General features: G+C 37.7%; 1 protein-coding gene across 2 annotated transcripts in view; it reads left to right on the top strand.

Moving 5' to 3' along the window:
* The window catches only part of LOC132114679 (nuclear factor 1 C-type-like), a 99,684-nt gene extending 90,358 nt beyond the window's left edge, over nucleotides 1-9,326 (top strand). For both annotated transcript variants that reach the window (XM_059522936.1, XM_059522935.1), the window contains 3 exons: nucleotides 313-472; nucleotides 1,895-1,980; nucleotides 7,789-9,326. In XM_059522936.1, coding sequence (XP_059378919.1) covers nucleotides 313-472; nucleotides 1,895-1,980; nucleotides 7,789-7,809 — 267 coding nt within the window. In that variant the 3' untranslated portion in view covers nucleotides 7,810-9,326. The remainder of the gene's footprint in view (nucleotides 1-312; nucleotides 473-1,894; nucleotides 1,981-7,788) is intronic.
* The last annotated feature ends 13,978 nt before the right edge of the window (nucleotides 9,327-23,304 follow it).

Genomic DNA, 23,304 nt, shown 5'->3' with positions numbered 1-23,304 from the left:
TTTAAACTAAATGGAACACTGCATTAGTTCACCAAAAATTATTAACATATTATAGAACTGTTAAAATCTTCCATGATGTCAACCATGATATTTAGCTGGTAGTCCAAAATATGCAAATATCCAAATATGAGTTCTTTTAGCATTGAGAGAAAGCACTGAGAGTTTTAGCATTGAAGAAAAAAAAAACAGAGATAAAGAGAGAGTAAGACAAACACAGAGACAGTAGATGCATGTATTATGATGTTAGCTGTGTTGAGGCAGTGAGGTATCCCTCCCCACAGTGGCTGACTATTGCCCTCTCTTCCTCTGCAGCTGAATGGCAGTGGTCAGGTGAAGGTATCCAGTCACTACATCACCTCTCAGATGCTGGCCCCCCCGCCACCCCCCGGCCTGCCCCGTCTGACGCTGCCCCCAGAGTCCAAATCCAGCACCACCTCTGCAGACGCAGCTGCCAGCTCACCCACCTCCCCCAGTAAGTGGGACTCTTGCAACCCGTCCATTCGTTCACCCTCTCTGTCCCACCTCTGACCATAGCTTTAGCTATAAAATCAAGTCAAGTGACATACAAATAAAAGGGTAGAGTTAAAGGCCAGGATTTAGTAAAGTATACCTTTATAGAGTGATTAAATAAGCAAGATGAACAAGAAACCTTATAAACTAATCAACAAATGAAGATGGCTGGCTCAGAGTTAGTGGTCTGGCTCATGTAATGAACCATTTACACAGTCACAAAGACACAACACACAGTTGTTTTGGCTGCTTGAGTTGTTGACACATTTTATTATTTTATCATATCACATTTTATATAAATATATTTGCTTTATACAATATTAGGCATAATATAATATCATTACACAATATACAATTTTTATTTATTTTAAATTTAAATAAATGCAGCATTGGTAAGCATACGAGACTTCTTTCAAAAATGGTAGTGCATTTATGTACATATTTACTTATTTTAAATGATTTATTATTTATATCAGAATAAACAATGTGTCATGTGTTTTTTTTGTTAATTAGCATAACTATAGGCTTTTTACAGTTGCCAAGCAATGTTGCAACTGGGAACAAATTATATATATTTTAAAACAGCTTCAAAGTGAACTATCTGCTATTAAAAAATGCTGATTTCAGTGTGAGAGAGAAACAAAGCAAGTGTCTTTCTATCAGTAAACCCTATAAACAACACAGATACATTTGGATGACAATTCGATCAGCTCTAATGGGCCAGTGCTTGCTGCCTTGTCCATTAATCATGCTAATTTAATTATTAATGCAGAGAACAGATCAATATGTTCACCATCCTCGGAGCTGCAGAATCCCTGATGATCAATCGCCTCAATACGCCATCTCACACAGTCGGACTCAATGCTCAGCATGATTATTCAGCTAGAATCACGTCCTGTAATCACGTCAGCTTATCCAAAGGCCCGTTTGATAAAGGTGATTCCTTATTTACTAACAAGACATGGAGCTTTTCCAAAGAAACATAAGAAAGCACATCAGCTTCTGTAATTGCTGATAATACAGTTCTTAAGGGATGAAGACGCACATTCACTAACAACAGACTGAATTTACATAAGCTGACAACAGAATGAGCCTCCTCCACACAGAATATTTATTTACTCACTCTGATGGTAACAAACACAGAAACTGTGACTCATTCATTGTCTGTGCGAAACAGATGTACGCCATACACGCTCAAACTACATTTTAAATCAGTACTGAATATAGTAATATTAAACTGTGTTTTAATCGCTAAATCCACCGGGAACCAGATATTGAAACTGACATTACAGAGATTTGCATCATGTTGAGAATTTCTCATCTTGTTGATGCTCTCACAACTTTATGGTCCCATTTTATTCCAGTTTCTCCCTTTTTCTTTCAGCTTACTCTGCTCCCGGGACGCCACCTGCCAACCGCTCCTTCGTAGGAATTGGTTCTCGAGACACTGGCAGTCTGTATCAGGCACAGGTATCACAACACAAACCTCCATGTACATTTTATTCACACACAAACTCGGGTCATCCACTCTCAAAACAGACACACACAAACACAGACCTCAAATTAAATCATAATGCTTATTATAGATTAAACTGAATAACTGCATTTTATCTACTGGAAACTTAGATTTTTCTTGATAACTTTGAGGAACCTAACCACCATGAAAATGTTAAAAATTCAACCTTAATTTCAAGCAGTACTTGAAAATTTCCCTTGAACCCCAGTGCCTGAGGAAACACTACAGCAGCGCTCGTCTGGATCCTCTGAGAGACCCAAGTCTTCTGTGTTCAATTATAGATCAGAAATAAACAGATACAGGATCTACCGCTGGACGCTCAGCTGCCAAAAGAAACATAGTCCTTTACATTAAATATAGGGCCAATGTAGATACAACACCTTAACCAATATATGGGTAATTCAAAGAATGTGTATAATTCATAGGAATTATATAACATTTTTTTAAATATAGTTTTTCTTGTTTTAAGATAAATTAGACTAAAATAATGTAATATTAATACTTGTTTTCAGAGAATATTATTATTTATATAAAATATTTTTTATTTCAGGTTTAAAAAATAAAATAAAAAATTCTGCAGTCTGTGCTTCAAACTAAATATATTCTCTGAATATACAACAAAATTGTAATTCTTATGTAAATGATTATTGATTATTATTATTCATTATTATATGATTGTTTTATTATTTTTATTGGAAAAAACAAGTCAAAAAATATTTTTTAGATAAATATACAAAATATTATTAAACAAAGGCTTCTTTTGTTTGTTTTTGCAGTCCACCAAATAATCCTGTGTGTTCAGCCTTCTTATTTATGAATCACATGCAAAACTTTTGCATGCTCAGCAAAATCCTGACCTGATTAAAAGGCACAAAATAGTAGCTGAGATTCTCTGTGAGGCTTCATTAATCCTGTAGTCCCATAAATAAAGACTTGAAAGGTCTTTCTTAAGTAATAGCTTGCAGTTATGTGGGATTTGGCTGGGGAGTGCGGCAGTGCTCAGGTAAAATCTGGACTGTGGAGGTGAACTGCATGGCTCGGGAGTCCAGGTGCACTGCTGCATTGCAGTGATTTCAGCTCCATAAAAAAAGTGTAAATGCACTTGATTGAGCTGTGTGCCTGGAGAGCGGGACAGAAGAGTGATCAATGAGTACTAGTGTGTGTTAGTATGTGTTAAAGACCATTTCTTGAAAACCTTGAACCCAACAAATGACAAACAGACATAGCAGTTAAGGTTCTTCCTTTACTGTTGTTTTGCATGTGAGTTGTCCACTAGCGAAAAGTCCAAACTTTTCTAGCTCTCATGTAAATGTGTGTCTGTGTCCTTTTGAGAGTGTCATGAGCTGAGAGGGAGGGGGAAAGAAGTAATCAAATGAACGAAGCGGGGGAGAGGAGGTTCCGTTCATTTGCTCCGTGATGGTCACGTCTGGTCCATGGCTGTCTGGTTGCTTGGGGAAACCAGACATGATGTAATTGTCAGATGAACCTGTGCTTGAGGGAGTGGAAAAGGAAGAGACCACTGTGACCAATCAAATTGACCACACTGTCTTGTGTGACTGAGACTAACACTGGACTTGCCTGGGAATCATTGACTGTCCAGACCTAGTTTGACAAAACACCTGATTATTAAGAAAATAATTTGATTATTATTGTTAAACAATATTTTTTACTTAAAAAATTATTAATTTAATCATTTTCAAATTTCTTTTGTTTGCACTGTGAAAAGCAGGGTTATTGTCAACTAAACCTAATAATATAAATAAAAGATCAAAATCTAATATAACTTATGTAATTTATCAATCATTTTTAATGGAAATGAATAAATGCTTAAACTAAACTTTGTTAAGTTTTAAAAACTAAATTAAACGTAAAGTAAACTGAAAATATTAATAACAAATATAATAGTATCGAAATAATACTAAAATAATACTGGTGGAAAGTAAAAATGTGTAGTTTCTGTCCTACCTGATTTGACCCTAAAAAATAAAAAGTAAATAATTATTATAATAATTATTTTTAATATACCTATTTTTTACTTTCTTTCTTTCTTTCTTTCTTTCTTTCTTTGACACTCTCATTCTATATCTTTGTATTAAACTCAGAGTTTAGTATAGTTCTGTTGTTTTCTTTTCTCTGATGAAAAGGGTATGTTGCTAATGATCTTTGTTTTTAGAGGAGCTTGTATTTCAGCCTAACCTCCAAGCTCCCCTGAAGCATTGTAATTAAAAGGAGAGACTGTCATTTGTTAGGACCTTGTGGTCTAATATGTCCCCCTTCTTGGACCATGAACCTGCCTTCGTCTCAGCTTTATATTTTCATAACCTAAACCACCCGTCACAAAGACAAAGCCCACTACTTTTATAGGGAACTAAATATTTAGTTTGGAGTGAACGCCTAACCACTGTTAGCCTGGGCTCTACTGATCTCTGTGTCCTCAGGAAAGAATGAGTGAGTGAGAAAGTTTGAGCTTTGGATGTGCCCTAGTGCAAGGAAAAATGAAAATATCAGGCAAAAGAGAACATTCTGGAACGGTGGACTGAAACCCGTGTGATGAGACAAAGATGGAATGGTTACTCTCCAGATTTTATACTTGGAATATTATTTTAATACCTGGCCGTAAACTTGCTGTTTTTACAGTTTAGATGATAAAAAATTACATTTGTGTACCATTATGAATCTCAAATGTATTATAAATTTGTTCATTAAATATATTTTTTCACAAATGTTCACACTGTATAATTTTCACATCTGGGGTTTTGCTATAGTGTATAAATATTTATAAATCTTTTATAAACTGATTTTAATAATAAAACCAGATTTTATTATTATTATTATTATTATTATTTAAATATAACATAAGATGTGGCAATATGGTGTGCTCGTAGTTTAGTCAAGCTTTTACATTTAACCCATTTGTTTATTGTTCCACCAATCAGCCTTGATTAGTTTGATCTGACTCAGCTCAAGATAATTGACCACTGAAAACTTTCACAGTTAGGTAACGTTGAAAATCTGTTTAATTTAATGACTTTAGTCAGCTTCACTAGTGGTTTTGCATTGGTTTGGTTGTATCAACATTTGTGGAGATGAATTTGATAATAACTCCCCACTTTCTGGCCAGTTTCTGTTGGCCTTCACAACATAAATCAAAGAAACAACAGGAGACGATGCTACACATGACATTTTCTTGAGCTGTTTTGATCATATTTAAGTGTAAATTTTAATCAGGCCGTCAGTTTGAGGTGATGTTAGAGAATATCACAACCAAGAAGAGGGGCATATGTTGCAGCACATTTTCCTACCAAAGAAAGTATAGAGTTTCCATAGCATATGTTGGAAATATATTAAATCTCAACTTGACTCTCTAGAGAAAGAGGATTGCGGATTTATCTCATAAAGAGACATTTTCAGTATAGTAAAATGGCGTGTTGTCACTTGAACTCAAAGCCAAGATGATATCCAGAGCTCTGGAGTATATATGTGTCTGTGAGTGTGTGTTTCTCCAGAATATATTTATAAATTCAGTTTTTCCTCTCAAGCATTCAAGGGTAACATTTAGCCTTTCGGTTTCGAGTGAAATGCATTTTGACAAAGGAGTGGCTTTAATTGTGCTGTCAAATTCACAAGGCTTGAAAACAAGTACAATCCCCACACTGGCCACTCTCTTGGGCTTGAATTTGATCCAGTAATCAACACGAAATATGATTTGGGAATACTGCATCCCAGTACACTGTAGTTAGTAATCACTCAGAAAGCAACATCTTTGCATTTCCCAGCAGTATCAGCTGTCATTATAAACGTTTTTCTCTTTCTGGCACTAGTTTCTAAATTATGCTGAAGTGTCATGGGTTGTGTAAGGTTAACCTAAACTCAAGTTTCCATATCAGAATCACACCATTCTCAGCTAGCTAGCAAACAGTAGTCAAAATAGACTGATTTCAGTAAGTAATGATGTTTATATACTGTATTGTAAGCTTAATTGCTTGTATGGTGGCATGAAATGTTAGATACCTGGTCTTGCATGTGGTCTGTAGATTGTGGAAACACCCTTCTTGCTGATCAGTGACCAAGAGCTGCCAAAACTCTTTGGTGCCATTTTTTACCTAAATGTGTCAAATTTTAACAAAGATTCTCAAGGCTGTGTGCTAATATCTGGACACTGCATTGTGGATTTGTGGAGTCATTTGTCTGTGGTTTGGTGTTGTACAAGAATCAAGCCATTAGTCTGATGTATACAAACTCTTCAGCAGGGGATGGGAAAATCTTTTCCTTTTTTAGCATTATTAAATCAATACATTCGGGGGTAATTGAAGACGTCTGTTGGACTGCTGTGAAATTACTTAAAACCTTAGTGGAAAATATTGAGCCAGGGGCTTATGGCATGAAATCCTTTTTTCTGTTTTTAAACCTTGTCAAATTTTAAAAAGACTTCAGTGGTCTGTGAATGAAAGCCAAAATCCTGTTATGCTTTTAAAAGGTTTGGGTGGGATCCTGCTGAGCTCTTTCTCACTGTCTGGCACTCATAGCATTTTACTCTGTATTAGTTTTAATAGGTTCCTCAATTCTGGTCCCTGACTAAGTGTTTGCCTCCCATTATCAGAAAGCCACTGATTATAGTTGTAACCTCCAGCTCATTAGATTCTGCTTTGGGGAGTTTTTGCATTATTTAGATCCTCACAGGACGCATACAACTTACTGTCACCACCACATTCAAAACCTAAACACACACACAACTCACACACTTAGCAGAGTATATGGATGTTTCTTTAGCTGCTTACACTCAAATGTTCCAGGGTGGGATTTCTTTCTTTTTTTTTCACCAAGACTGCATTTATTTGATCAAAAATAAAGTAAAAACAGTCATTTAGTGACATATTTTTACAATTTGAAAAACTCTTTAAAGTGAAGTGAAGTGACATTCAGCATTTTATATTTTAAAATGCAATTCACTCCAGTTATGCCAAGCTGTGAAGCCATTCTAATACATTGATAGATAGATTTATTATCATCAATGTTGAAAACAGTTGTAATTATTTACATTTTTGTGCAAAACGTTAAAATTCTTTAAATTTTTATATATGTAATGTAAAAGTCCTTACTGTCATTTTGATCAATTTAGTGCACCCTTGATGAATTGGTGTTCATTTCTTTAAAAATAAAAAATAAAAATCTGACCCATAACTTTTAAATGGATGTGTAAATATAACTTGTGAACAGAATTATGAAAGTGATCAAATTATAAAGTTGTCAGATTATGCATTAAGATTCATGAAAAACAACTTCAATCAGTGGCTTTCTGATAATGGGAGGCAAACTGTTGGCTATGAAAGTCGTAGCAAGACAAAAGTAGTTGGCCTTTTTATTTCAGAAATGTAATTTCAACCACAAAAATGCTGTAACAGTACACAATCTGAGATGTGATGGAAATGTTTATGTGGTTTGAGAAAAATGGCAAAATGACAGAATGATGAATGAATGTTTGTGATGAATGTTTGTTCTGTGTTGAACTTTGTTAGAAGACAAATAAAGTGTGTTTTAAGAAAGTTTATTCTTCTAAAACTCTACAAAGCCAAAGGTGCCCATTGTTTAAGAAAACCCATATAAATTGCCCTGTGCTTTCAATTTATATGAAGCTGACCTATCTCGACTAGACTTTTTTATCTGATTTAGCTGTATATCCCATAGCACTCCCCGTATTGTGTTACTTGTGTTTGTACAGATGTCTTGGTGATTTTGATTCTCTCTCTTTCTCTCTCTTGCAGTCCTGGTATCTGGGGAACTGATCATCACACACACGCAGACGAACCCGAGGAGGCACAGACATGGATTAGATTTTTTTTTTGTGTGTGGAATTTCTGAGAAAAAAGTTGTTAACGAGATGCAAGAGGGAAAATCAGATATATATGCAGTATTTGTATACACACACACACACACACATATATATATATATATATATATATATACACACACACACACACACACACACACACACAATATGTGTGTATAGATATATGTGCACACATATTTATATATGCATAACAACGTACAGTATAAGATGCTTCGATACACTTTTTAAAAAACAGACAATGGAAATGGATAAGAGCGTGAGAGAATGGCCATAGATGGAACAGAAGAAAAGAAGACAAAAGAGGAGGATGTTTTTTGTTTTTCTGGGAGGTCAGCCCGATCTATGGCGTATATTAGCGGACATGTCGAAAAGGCCCACTCTGACTCCCTGCCTCCTGGAATGCCTCTCTTCAGTCCCCTCCTTCTGCTACAGGTGCTGCTTCCTCCTATATGCAAAATAAGTATCCTTTATTTTCTTAATGAACAGTGAAGAGAAACCCCAATGAAAGGGTTTTTCTGCTAGCATTTCGCCACTGGTTTGGAGGTGAGCGCGGTCTGTTTTTATTCTTTTTTTAAGTGCGCAAGGCAACACGACGTGGAAAAGGAACTGAAAAGGTTGATGCTTCCGTTCACATGACATTTTGGATAAAGAAAGGAAACGAAAAGGCTACTTTTCATCCAGTTTTATTGACAATCATGTATCTGCGTCCTTGGTTTCTTTCAGAGGGTGATGTTTTCTAAATTGCATTCTCTGCCGTTTGTAACGGAGTCCACTTTTTGGAGGAAACCTGTCATGTTTTTTGTGCATCAGAGGAATATTAGTGGTACCTCAGTGACATTATACATCACAGTCAGCGTCTATACACACATGCACACACACTTACATGTAAACACACCTATCTTGAGGCAATGGCATGTACTGTTAAAAGCTACACGAGGTGTGTGTGAGCTGTGAAACAGCATTCATAGGATGAGCCAGGGAATAGCAAGGGTGAATTAGCACCTTTCTCTCTGCGCAATATGAAAGCCCCTCATTCCCTGGACCCCGCTGTAAGTGTGTGTGCGTGTGCATCCGTGTGTTTGTGCGCGTCATAAACATTGGTAGTCCCTTATTCATCTCTGTGAGTTCACAGATTAGGTTTTTTTTTGATTCATGTAGATTCGTGGATTTTTCCACATAGTGACAAAGGGAGTTGAAATATAGTTCTGTCATTACTTAGACAGTATTGGGTGTAGAGGATAGAATTTTATGTTCTCTATGTGTAATTAGTTTAAATTCATTGGAAATTACAGGCATTGCACTACTTTAAATTTTTATTTTTCCTCTTTTGCAAATTCCCGTTCGGCCTAATTATATGGAATGCTGCGGGTCGATTCTTTTTGTCATGTTCTGAACTCACGATAGATGAGGGTTGGTTTCCTAGTAGCTAAGAAGCTGATCAGAACAATCCAACATTTTGTATGTAAATGTGTCCATGTTTATGTGATTACTTTTATACAATTCCCATAGTTTAAGAAGAAGAAAAAAAACAGGCTTTCTTTTTATTCCCCACGTTTCTAATGCAAGAAACTATGACTGTTTTTATTTTGAAGCAGATTATACACTTTAATCCGTAGGAATGTCAATGATGTGGATGTCTGGCGTGAGACGGGCTGTAATGCCTTACGACGAAATACAGATGGAAGTCAGTGGCTATGCTGCCCATCCCAGAGTACATTGGGAGGTGGACGCCTACGACCAGCATGTCTCTGGTTGGTTGCCTCAGAAATGGGTTATTCTGCACTCTGAGATGTGTTGATTTGTACTAATGAAATAACATCAGGGCTTAATCTACAATGCTACCGAACCCAAATCAAGAAGCCATGAAAAGTGCCTGAGACATTGCAAGATTTTCATTCTAAATCTTTTTTTTTTTTTTACTTTGACGTTTTGCTTCATCTTCTGTGGATTGTTGTAGGAGTTTGAGAGGTTGTTTTTATGCCCAGAGAGAAATTGTAAAAGGTCTAACAAGCCCCCAAGCCCCTCAGCTGCATGGGCTAATGCTTAGCCACAGGAAACGCAAACAACTGAGCAAAACACACACACACACACACACACACACCCTTATAATGACAGAACATGACAAAATCAACACATATCAGAGCTTTACTAGGTACCCTCACAAACACACACACACACACACACACAGACACACCGATATGATACAATATCCACAAACTCTGGTTGCTTTAGCTAACCTGTTATAATGGCTTTGCATAGACATTCTATTGAGTTGACCATATAAGGCCCAGAATACATACATGACTTGTTTTAATGGTGCTGATATGAAAATTATATGGAAATCTCTATGTATTAATTATATATAACTGTGCATGGTGCTTTCAAAAGAAAAATCATGAGAATTAAGCTTAAATGACCACCGTATCACAGACATGGGCGCATGGCAGATGATCTTAGTATTAGCTCTGAAACAAAATGCTCCCCAACTCCTCCTTAACAACCCCCTTTGAGCAAAGAGCCAATGACACAGATGGATTTGACCTTTGTACTACATTGGTTTGACTTTTATCCAACGATCCCTCTTCTATTTTGCACGATATTTTATAAAACATATTATGTGCCTTGCCTTTAGTTAAGAACGACAATGAGTCATTTTAAAGGAGTCGAATAATGTTTTGTTTATTTGATGTAACCAGTGTCACAAAGGAAAATAATGCTGCATGTTTGATTGCCTGTCATTATGAGAATTAGACTAGCAGGTTACCTGATAGCTGTAGTTTTGGATGGGTGAGAGAGGCTTTTTTGACCATCTTCCTCTTCTAATAGCACTGTAGTTGGCTTGAAATCTTCCCTGCATTATTTTTCATACCGTTTTATTTCCATGTTCCGTTCTTGTAATGAGATAGTAACAATCTGTGAAAGATGCAGTACCAGCTCTTCATATCAGCTCTGAGCTGACGTTTTGATTCCGTTTTCATGTTAAGCTTCTCTTAAATTGTTTAGATTGTATGTTATTATGTGTTTAAATGAGTTCGAAACCATTATGGATGTGAAGAGGAGCGGCCAGAGATGGACATAATAAAAATTAGATGGCCGTCCTCTATAAACCCATGAACTAGTTTTAAATTCCACAACTGAGCACTTAGCAAATTATTTTGCAATCAGCAATACTTTACATCCCCACAGAGAGATTTTTGCTTTATATCAAAGAGTCAAGAATATGTATACAGTAGAATATGTAGTGATGTGTGACCATTAATGATTACTTTAATTAGTTAATTATTTTAATTTGTTATTTTACTATTCGAGTCCCTTGCATATGTCTACAAATTAATTGTAGAATGCTTTCATAGAGAGTAGTTGAAAAGTATTTGTCCAATTCAGTGTACTTCCACAAGAACAGCAAGAAACCATTGAACTGCTGACTTTGTGTCTTTTTAGAAAATGAATTAATACACCAGGATGCTTCTTCTTCTTCTTCTTTTTATAAAATTAGATGGTAGAAGATAATTTATAATTCGTAGTGTGTAGTGTCAGGGGAGAAAATTGCAGAGGAGAAGATATTGTGTATTTCTGGAGCTGGGTCAGGAGAGGCCATGTTGTAGTTTGTGATGCAGTGTACAGTATTGTTTCTGCAATGGATATTGCAGTGCTGGTAGCTATTTAAAAGTTTAAGTCGAATGAGAAAGAACAAGAGATTTTGTTTACATCGTGCATGTGGTAAGATCTTGGTCGTGGATGATTTGTGAGCCTGCTGTTGTCCACCCTGGCCGAATCGGAGTGCTATAGCAGAACGGCATTCCATCCGTACCATGATCCAAACCCTTTACAGAAGTGCTAGCGTCATTCAGCAAGCAATTTTCCTTGTGTTTAACAGGACAGGCAACGGGACGGGGGTCTGCCTCAGAGAGTGAGGCTCAGATGAATTATTTTACAGTGGTTTTGAAGCAGAAATGGCAAACTTTATAGTTGTAAATTACCTGAAGCTCTGACGAATCTCGCCGGTCAGACTTGCATGACCCGCTGCCTGTCCTGTGAAGATTTGCACTGCTCCATTTTCATCTTTTAAAGCTGTCAACCCTCTGGCCAGGTTGGGACGGTGGGCTCAGTAGAACAGGGGTCTGATCGTAGTTTCGCCAGCGCAGCGGCTCTGTGGGAGCATGCCGTCTTCATTTGCTTTTTGTATATGATAAAATTGGCTACACGCGGCTGAGAATTTGAAACACTTGAAGAGCAGAATGTTGCCCCGATGTGTGCTTTTTAAAGTGGCCACATGTGATGATTGAACTTGCTATGCCATGAGCAATGCATTTGAGATAATGCATGTAAAAAAAAAACTGTATCTTACTGTTTGATTTCGAAACCCTTGACTAATATTTTTGATATATTATCATTTTTATGCGTGTTTTTGAAATGTTACATTTCAAACACAGTTATATTGTGTATAAATGCTTACCATATATCCAGTAGAATGAGGAAAAGACAAATGTATATAAAAATGTCTTTTTTTGTGTAATAATTTTTTTATGTTTGTATTTAGTAGACATAAGCTTGTGGTCAAGCCACAACATTTTTTTGAAACCTCCTTCTAAAGGATCTGCTGTTGAGAAGAAAAAAACCGTCAGCACCATTAGCACACACCTTTCACACAGTTATCAAGTCTTATTTTGATCACAGAATATGGACTCCAGTAAATTCAGCATCACTTGTTGTCATTTTAAACAGAGCCAACAGCTTCACCGAGCAGATTTTTTTTTCTCTTTTGTCATGCTAGCTTCAAGATCTTTGAACACATTTTTCCTGTATTTCTACTTGGAAGATTGCACTAGATAATCTGGTATTTAAACTTTGTCTAATAATACTTCTTTTTAAGGTTTGCTTCTCTGTTGATAATTTCAGCCTTGATGATCAAGATGAATAGAGACTAATGATGAGAATGAAAGAAAGATAGAGAGATGAAGCTGCTTAAATGGCATCCATTTATTTACCCATGGTCATTTATGTGATAAATTTATCCTTTCAAGATGTTGAAATCATGCCAGGTTCCTGTACACTGCAAACCTCAGAGGTTTGAACTGGATTGTTGAAGTAGAAACACGTACAGTCACACTCCGACAAACATCTTCTTAATCAATACTTTGTCTTTTTCAATAAAAAAAAATCAAACCTATATTACAATAGACATTACCATTCCAAAGTTTGGGGTCAGTACGATTCAGCAAGGGCACGTTACATCGATCAATAGTGCCAGTAAAGACATTTATAATGTATATTAATACAAAATGTAAAATAATACAAATGTTTCTTGATCTGGAAATCAACATATTAGAATGATTTCTGAATCCTGTTACACTGACAACCATCACAGGAATATATGACATTTTGAGGTATATTCAAATAGAAATCAGTTCTTTTAAATTGTAAAAGTATTCACTGTATTTTGATCAAATAATCAAAAATGTTAAAGGTTTTACCAAGCCCAAACTTTTGCATGGTTGTGTACTATATATATATATATAGTACAGACCAAAAGTTTGGACTCACCTTCTCATTCAAAAAGTTTTCTTTAATTTCATGACTATGAAAATTGTAGATTCACACTGAAGGCATCAAAACTATGAATTAACACGTGGAATTATATATGGAATTATATACATAACAAAAAAGTGTGAAACAACTGAAATATGTCATATTCTAGGTTCTTCAAAGTAGCCACCTTTTGCTTTGATTACTGCTTTGCACACTCTTGGCATTCTCTTGATGAGCTTCAAGAGGTAGTCACCTGAAATGGTCTTCCAACCGTCTTGAAGGAGTTCCCCGAGAGATGCTTAGCACTTGTTGGCCCTTTTGCCTTCTTTCTGCGGTCCAGCTCACCCCTAAACCATCTCGATTGGGTTCAGGTCCGGTGACTGTGGAGGCCAGGTCATCTGGCGCAGCACCCCATCACTCTCCTTCTTGGTCAAATAGCCCTTGATGCCTTCAGTGTGACTTTACAATCTCTCTACAACACTCTTTGAATGAGAAGGTGTGTCCAAACTTTTGGTCTGTACTGTGTATATATATATATATATATATACAGGACAGACCAAAAGTTTGGAAACATTACTATTTTTTATGTTTTTGAAAGAAGTTTCTTCTGCTCATCAAGCCTGCATTTATTTGATCAAAAATACAGAAAAAAAATGTAATATTGTGAAATATTATTACAACTTAAAATAATAGTTTTCTATCTAAATATACTTTAAAAAAATAATTTATACCTGTGATGCAAAGCTGAATTTTCAGCATCATTACTGTTGGAAACAGTTCTGCTGTCTAATATATTTGAATAAAAGGTAAAAAAAAACTGCATTTATTCACAATAAAAAAAAAATTCTAATAATATATTTTCTAATAATATATTTTCTTTACTATCACTTTTTATCAATTTAACACATCCTTGCTGAATAAAAGTATTGATTTTATTTAAAAAGAAAGAAAAAAAAAATACTGACCCCAAATTACTGACCAGTAGTGTATATTGTTATTACAAAATATTTATATTTTAAAAACATAGCTTCTTTTTTTTACTTTGTATTCATCAAAGTATCCTAGAAAAGTATCACATGTTCTGAAAAGATATTAAGCAACAGAACTGTTTCCAACTTTGATATTGAATCATCATATTAGAATGATTTCTAAAGGATCATGTGATAATGATCCTAAAAATTCAGCTTTGCATCACAGAAATAAATGATAATTTAAAGTATAATAAATTTAAAAACAATTATTTTAAATTGTAATAATATATCAAAATATTAATTTTTTTCTGTATTTTTGATCAAATAAATGCAGGCTTGATGAGCAGAAGAAACTTCTTTCAAAAACATTAAAAATAGTAATGTTTCCAAACTTTTGGTCTGTACTGTATATATAATTTTTTTTTTTTTGCTTTTTTTTTTTTATAAAAAAAAAAAACAAATCTGGACAATCAGTGGCATGGTTTACCTCAGCCCATTGATCGTACAGGCTAACATGACTAGCAGGACTTTAGACCTCACTCTTCTGAGTGCCTTCCTGGATTCAGCATCAAGCTGTTGGATGTGTGTGATCAGCCTACTCATGCCTGTATTTATTCAGAATTGTCAGAATGTGCATCACTGAAAAGATTGTTTAATTCTGAGGTCCATGCACTTTAATTAGATATTGACACATGTAATAATGCTGAATAGAATGTAAATTTCCCAAGTCCAATTTCCCTGTTCACCCACTGACATAAACAGGATGTGAGGAAACCCTACTCAGGCATTCGTGAGAGAATTAGACATGCATGACTGTTTCACATTGTACTGTTTCCTTTTCCGGTTGGTGTAATGTAAACCTTTATTGCAATACCATGAACTTTGCATGGCCAAGGTAGATAGAACCATGAACGTGCGGACAGATCATTGTTTTGTCTCCTCTTAGTAAGGGCTGGACAACCACTTCAGGGCAGAGGCACTGGAATGCAGTTTCTAATCTTTCCTTCCTTCCATTCTCAATATTGTGGCACTTGGCAGGATTTATTTCGTAGGTTTCCAAAGTTGATGAATTGACATGTGACTTTCTTGATACTGGCAGCAACTGGTGAATCTGAAATTGAGGATGTGCAGTTATGTTAGTCTGCTCCAGTCTGAAACCTATAATAACAGATCGATCAAGCTAGCAGTAATACACTAAAGATCTGGAAATTGTACTTGTGTAAAAATCTGAATAGCATTTATGCAACTAATTCAGGCTTTATACTGATATCTTTGTGCAGAAACTTCTTTCTAATCTTAAGAACTAAGTCATCTAAGCTGGGCTAAACCTACCATTATAAAGTATGAAAAAAGACTGTTAGTTTAATACTGCATTTACTTCTGGTCAGAATTAACATGTCGAGATTCCAGATATGAGATGTTCAAGAAATACCTAATCACTACATCAAATCACATATTCATGCTCTTGCAAAATATATAAGCAAAACAAATAAATAAACCTGTAATAAAATATAATGTACCTTGATATGTATATATATACTCTTGTTCAAAAGTTTGGGGTCAGTATTTTTTATATATATATATATATATATATATATATAATTCCATAAGGATGCATTAAATTGATCAAAAGGGACAGTGAAGACATTTTGTGTTTCTTTAGCTTTATAAACTTTAAAGAATCGTGAAAAATATATGTAAATTAAAAAAAAAATCAGTTTTGCCATTACAGAAATAAATTAAAATTAAAATATTAAATATATTAAAAATAGTAAAGCTATTCTGATTGTAATATTATTTCACAATTTTTTATATAATATTTTTGATTTTTGATCATCTAAATGCAATTTTGGTGGGGCATAAGAGACTTCTTAAAAAAAAATTACAGAGCCCAAACTTTTGAACCGTAATTCTGACATGATGTGAATGTAGCATTATAAAATTCTTTGCCCAGGTCTGAAACAATATGCTCCTGAGAGTGCATTTGTGAATAGGCGAGCTCATTGGTTATACTGACATTATCCCATTGAAGGAATGCAATTCAAACTTCTCAAACACTGTTTCAGATACTCATGTTGCTGGTTGAGCTGTGGGGGTGATGGATGGTTTTATTCTGAACTTTGATGACATTTTACTGCAGCGTTGATGGTGGCACACTGTTTCTGGGGTACAGTTCTACAGCAGATTAATATGAATGAAGACCCATCCTTAATTTTTGTAGAATGGCTTATTATTTTTGCACTCCCTTTTTGACTCTTAGCAAACTAGCAATTTGAATCGAAGGTATATACATGGATATAAACACTGTAAGAAATACCAAAATGGGTTAAAACACAATTTTAACATGCAGTGCCTGTCATTTTACTGCTTTGCTTTGGTTTCTTTTCCTCGTCCGTGTGTTCTATGTAAACCATGAGCTGTTAGTAGGGATTTTACTGTCCTGCTGGCATCATCTCTGCAGTGTTGGTCTGGATTGGATACACATTTTGTTTATCAAATGCTTCTTGTATGTTATTATCCAACCAAGGGGCCACATTTGCTAAAAGCCTCTCAATAACACAACCTCAGAGTGCCGCAACATATTGACATTGAGGTTAGTACAGTCTGGCGATGCTAAGAATGCTAGCATGTGCTAAGGGCTTTTCAAAATCTGGCCCTAAGGTTAAAATGGCTTAAACGGGGTGAAGAAAGTGTCTCTGTTCAAAGGGGAGAAAAGCCATTCATGGGCTTTGCAATTTATGCAATATTTTGATACGTCTTTCACAAATGAATTGCCAAAAACACCCCGACATACCGCCTTCTCCTGAACGTTAGAGACCCCCAAAACAGTCACGCATCAATGTTTCAGGGTGCCCTCTGTCCCATTACAACAATTGTTTTTTTATTCTGAATTAAGGTTTAATTTCTATGAATATTGCTATATTTGTTGTTTTATTTGTTTTTAAGCATGCTGTTTTCTCTATGTTTGGACGCTTTGAGTAAAAAGGACGAAGGTTGAAATGTTTTTCAGAGAGCATTCTAATGCAGTGTTAAATTTCAAGGTTTTTGTTGGTTTTTCCTTCCTCTTTTTTTAATCACATTATTCTTTACAAATATTACAATAGTAGTTACTCATTAAACGCTTGCTTGCTGCACAGATAAACACACTTCACACCAGGAAGGTGCATGTGGACTTTTAGTTCAGACATATTCACAACTGGCATGATGATGTGCATACATGTTCTTTTGGAAAGCATTGGATTTTTGTTATTTGTCTCTGTTTCTCTTAAGAACCTCGCTAAATTGTAATCTATCAGCATAAGTCGGTATGTCAGTTTTGAAACGGATGGGGAAAAAATTAGTTTTTCTCATGCACAACAAACTAAATTTGCCATGTGTTTTTGAACTGGTGTGAGGGGGCAATTACAGCTTTAACAATATTTCATTATAACATTGTATTCAACCATCGCTGTTCGCAAAAAAAAAAAAAAAAAAAAATTGCTCATGAATACAGTACTGGAAGTATGTTTCCCTATGCAAAAAATAAAGAAAATGAAAATTAAATAAAAAAAATAAATAAATAAATAAAGCTATGCTACAACTCAGAAATTAGGTGACTCTGTGTTTTTCTTTTTGAACCAATTAAACAAACTCTGATCAAGTTACTTGGCAATTTTGAATGTGTTTGTAGAATGATTTTGATTATCAGTCATGTGTGTCTTTTGGAAGTGTGATATCATTGCTATGTGTGTGTTGGATGTTTATTAGCTTTTCACATCCGGGCAGAGACAGGCCATGTGCCTGAGGATGATCTATTTTTTTTTTTTTAAGTGTGACGTGTTATACGGCCAAGTATGGTGACCCATACTCAGAATTCGTGCTCTGTTTTTAACCCATCCAAAGTGCACACACACAGCAGTGAACACACACACCGTGAACACACAACCTGAGTAGTGGGCAGCCATTTATGCTGCGGCACCCAGGGAGCAGTTGGGGGTTTGGTGCCTTGCTCAAGGGCACCTCAGTCGTGGTATTGAAGGTGGAGAGAGCACTGTACATGCACTCCCCCCACCTACAATTCCTGCCGGCCCGAGACTCGAACTCACAACCCTTTGATTGCGAGTCCGACTCTCTAACCATTAGGCCACGACTTCCCCAATTTTAGCTCAGCTAAGCTCTCACTATTACTATTTCACAATCACTATTACAGTGCCAGATAGGGGTGCACGATAAATATCGGCCGATAACTAGGCCCAATCCCAATTCTATTTTATAGAATACAATCACTCTTTTTAAGTAAACTCACTCTAAAAAGATTGACGCACAGACGCGAATACACGCAATTTCCCTTCTCTCTCTCGCTCTCTCTCTCTCGTATAGGCAATATTTGAGAAAATGGTTTAGCGATATCTAATAATTGAGGGGATTAGTCTACGGCAGTTATCGCCCTGATCAGACATATGCTGTGGCACTATGATGCAGACTGTAATGATATGACGTTAGCAAATATTCACGATTTTTTGCAAAGATTTCTTTGAGTAACATGACCGTTAATATAAACTCACAATTGAATGTAACATAAAACAAAAGATTACTTTTCATTAAAATCTTTATGCCAAAAAAGCTTACATTTATCTGTCTTTTAGTTCGCTGTAGCAGCCATAATTCATGAAGCCGGTTCTGTAATCAACGGTAAATTCCATCAGGTGCGTGACTTCACATAGAGCAGCAGTTACTGACCAATGGCGTTGTTAACTGACAAGCTCATTATCAGTATGGATTTGTCCAGCTTGTCAGTTAACAATGGCTCTGTGTTGTGACAGCTGCTCTATGTGAAATCACGCACCTGATGGAATTTACCATGATTAGGGAACCGCGTTTACTGACGAGATACCCATTAATTATCAGCCGATATTTATCGTGCAAGATGTTGCTGGTCATGTCATGATATTTTATTTCTTATTATAATGATGCGTAAAAAGAGTATTTTGTGGCAAGAACCATTTTGGGTATTCATATTTTGGTAAAAGATTTGTTGCTAAATAATTAATTAATCCCAAGTCTTTTAAAATAAATCTACTGAATTTAACTAAATGTAAGGTTGACCTAGAGTCAAACATGACTGAAGAAGCAAACTTAGTGAACACACAGCATTTTACTTTACTTACATTAGGTTTATTTTTCATGCTAAATCTTCGATAATAGATTTTGTCATTGTAATTGGCACTCGATAACGGTTATGCAGGAAGAGAATGACTCATTTCTATGCAGAACAAACTTTGAATTGCCAAACATTTTAAATTACAGTTTTAATTCTGTGAGCATGAGCTGCATAGAACAAGAGAAATGGAAGAAAGAGAATGAAAGACAGAGCTGAACACTTGTGGTTAGAGGTTTGTTTTCGGTTCAACTTGGCTGAGGAGCGTAACACACCTGACTCTAATCATCCCTCAATCCATTAGCCCAAATAAAAGATTGCTGGAGCTGCTTTTGGAAAACAGTATACTTTCAGCTCTGGAAAGGAAGTCAAGTTTTATTTCATTTTAATGGTTCAAAATAGCACAAGCCAGCACAAGGTCCTTTTTCTTTAAACATACGAAGGGAGTGAACGAGCGCAATAACACTTGCTGAAAGCTTTGCGTGAACCTTGCCAGAAGCCCCTCATGAGCTCACTGCAGAATGGGAGTCAAATTCCATAATAGACACTAACCAGAAGTACCAGTTCAGTTTCACTATTTCCATAAAACATTAGCAAAGTAATGACAAACCTGTATAATTTTGTTCTAAAATTGATTCAAGGGATGAAAATATGTAATTAGCACAAATTACATCATAGTTTTAATTACGAAAAACACCTTATATTACTGTACACCTTATATGTGTATATACAGAGAGACAGCTATGTAAAGTGATAAATACAGTAGGCATATGGGCTTTTATATTACAATTGAATAAACAAAAGCTCAATACTGAGTTACTTTTTAGAAGGTTAGTCTATTTTTGCTCGCCAAAGAAAATTTATGAAAGCAAAGCAAAAGTTCTTAATAAATCAGCTTTTTCAAACAATTGAATGCATCTGTTGTCACATATTCTCAAAGTAGTTAGGGGGTCATATGACGTCGCTAAAAGTCAGTGGCGGACTGGGACAGTAAATCAGGCCGGGAATTTGACTCCACCCCAGGCCACTTCTGTTGCTGCAGTCACCACCACCCAATTCATGTGTCCACCAGACTGCTAAACTCTTTGGCTCTTTCAGTTGTTTGAATTGGGTTATGCTTAAAAAATAAATCAAAATCCTTAGACTGTGGACGGGCAAAATAATCAAATGAAGTATCAAGAAGTATCAAGGCATTCACTGTCTCTATCATCTTTCCATTAATCTCTCTCTCACTCTGCACATTGAGTTTCTCTGCAATATGAAATAAGTACTTTCAATAATCTATATTAATTATGCAGCCATCAATTGTATGTCCCAATGATCACAGTCCTACTACTGATAACCTTATAAATCATAAAAGCACATATTTTTATGTGAGTAAAAAAATATATATAGTCATGTTTAGTTCCCTATCTGTCGGTCACTACGAGTTATGTCGAACGACATATGGGGTCTCACTTGGGAGGCCAATCCTCTCTGAATTTAAGAGAAAACGCCAATGAAAATTGGCTAGTGGATTAACACACCTGAGCCACTCCCCGAGCCACGGGTATAAATAAGGCGACAGGTGCATCCACTCATTAGATTTTTGCTTCGGAGCCAAGTAGTCGATGAGAGCAGTCACTACAAAGCCATTCATCTTTGTTTTAAAGAAGCTGTTCCTGGTCGGTGTGACGGCGCGGTACAGCGGTGTCCCTGTGATGGCGATTCCCCTGGGCGCATCGGCTAAAAGAGACAGTTTTCTAAAAGAGCAAATCACGGGCGATTCACGTCTTTTTCAAGATGCCGTTTCGTCCGTGTCCTTCTGGATGCGGTCGTTTCCTGTCTTCGGTGGACGGTCACGAGCGTTGTCTGCAGTGTCTGGGCGTCCAACACGCTGAGGCTGCGCTCGTGGATGATTCATGCGTCTACTGTGGGCGTATGAACATGGCAGCGCTGCGATCGCGTCTCTCACTCCTCAAGGGGAGTGCAGCCCCTCCTTGGCGCATCCCCCTGAGGAGAGACCTTCTCTCTCAGGGGCTTGGCACCATTTGGCACCCGCGTCCAGATCTCTAGAACCTCCACGTGTGGCTTCTGGATGGGACGTGGCAGACCTAAGTGATCTGCCCCCAGCGGTGGTAGACACTATCTCTCGAACGAATTGGTGTTCTTCTCACCGAGAAGACCCCCGGAGATGCCCGGTCAGAGTCGTGCTTTCTTTCCTGCAAGAAAGGTTGGAGCGTGGGCTGTCACCCTCCACCCTGAAAGTGTATGTGGCTGCCATTGCAGCCCATCACGATGCAGTGGACGGCCGGTCCCTGGGGAGGCATGACCTGATCGTTAGGTTCCTGAGGGGTGCCAGAAGGTTACATCCTCCTAGGACACCCCTGATTCCCTCCTGGGACCTCTCTATTGTCCTGGTGGGACTTCAGAGGGGTCCCTTTGAGCCGCTGGATTCAGTCGAGCTTAAGTTCCAGTCTCTCAAGACATCGCTCCTGATCGCGCTCACTTCCATCAAGAGGGTCGGGGACCTCCAAGCATTTTCGGTAAGTGAAGAGTGCCTTGTGTTCGGGCCGGCCTACTCTCACGTTGTCCTGAGACCCCGGCCTGGATACGTGCCCAAGGTTCCCACCACTCCCTTCCGAGACCAGGTGGTGAACCTGCAAGCGCTGCCCCTGGAGGCAGATCCAGCCTTGGCGTCGCTGTGTCCCGTAAGAGGGCTTCGCATATACGTGGACCGCACCCAGAGCTTTAGAAGCTCTGAGCAGCTCCTGGTCTGCTTTGGAGGTCAGCAGAAGGGGAAGGCTGTCTCTAAGCAGAGGTTGGCCCACTGGATAGTGGATGCCATCGCCTTGGCTTACCATTCCCAAGGCGAGCCGTGCCCCCTGGGGGTGAGGGCCCACTCCACACGGAATGTGGCCTCCTCCTATGCACTGGCGCACGGCGCCTCTCTGGCAGACATCTGTCGAGCTGCGGGCTGGGCAACACCTAACACCTTTGCGAGGTTTTACAACCTCCGTGTGGAGCCAGTTTCTTCCCGTGTGTTGGGTAACAGGTAATTGGCGGGAAGGGCTGGGTGTCACGCTTGCTGCGCCATTCCCCCTAACACTGGGATGTGAGCGCCTTTCTTCTCCCAGTAGAGTACCCTCGGCAGTCAGACTTGGCGGAGCAGTCTGTCGCCAGGCCCAGTACTGGTGTTAGCATGCCCGGAGTTCCGGTCAGCCCCTGTACTGGGCTAGGTGTTCATATGGCTTGGTTCCCTACGGGTAATCCAATATGGGTATTCTTCCACGGTAAGGTTTCCCTCTTGGCAAACCCGTGTCTTCCCTTGACAGACCCGTTCTGTCAGTCTCTTCTGGCAGCCGTTCCATCCCCTACTCCAAGGTAGGACCTGCCTCAGAGACCCCTTCCATATGTAGTACTGCCCCCTGGGTGAGTCCATATCGGTATATCCACATGTCACCTCCCTACGGGTAGGATGTGGTCTCCGTAGCGACCTTTTCCTAGGCTCGCTTCCCCATTGTCTTGCCAAAGCTGAAAGAACAAATAGGGAAGATTTGAAGCAATCTTTCTCTGAAGGTTGAAATCCCTTCCATTAACTTATGTGGCCGGAACAGCAGCGTGGCCTTCTCCAGCAGCGATGTACTCACCCTTTGGCCCCTTCGGTACCAAGGTCAGTGAATTTGCGCTGGGGCTTTGGGAAGGTTACGACCTTAAGCGTAGCTTTTGTGGCACGCCAGGGCTTGTCGACAATTGCAGCGCCACAGGGTTGTGACGATGTTCAGGTTGTGGCGTTTTCCATAGGACCCCATAT

Source organism: Carassius carassius, chromosome 34 (genome assembly GCF_963082965.1).
Source record: "Carassius carassius chromosome 34, fCarCar2.1, whole genome shotgun sequence".
NCBI lineage: Eukaryota > Metazoa > Chordata > Actinopteri > Cypriniformes > Cyprinidae > Carassius > Carassius carassius.
This window is presented reverse-complemented; position numbering and strand designations above follow the sequence as displayed.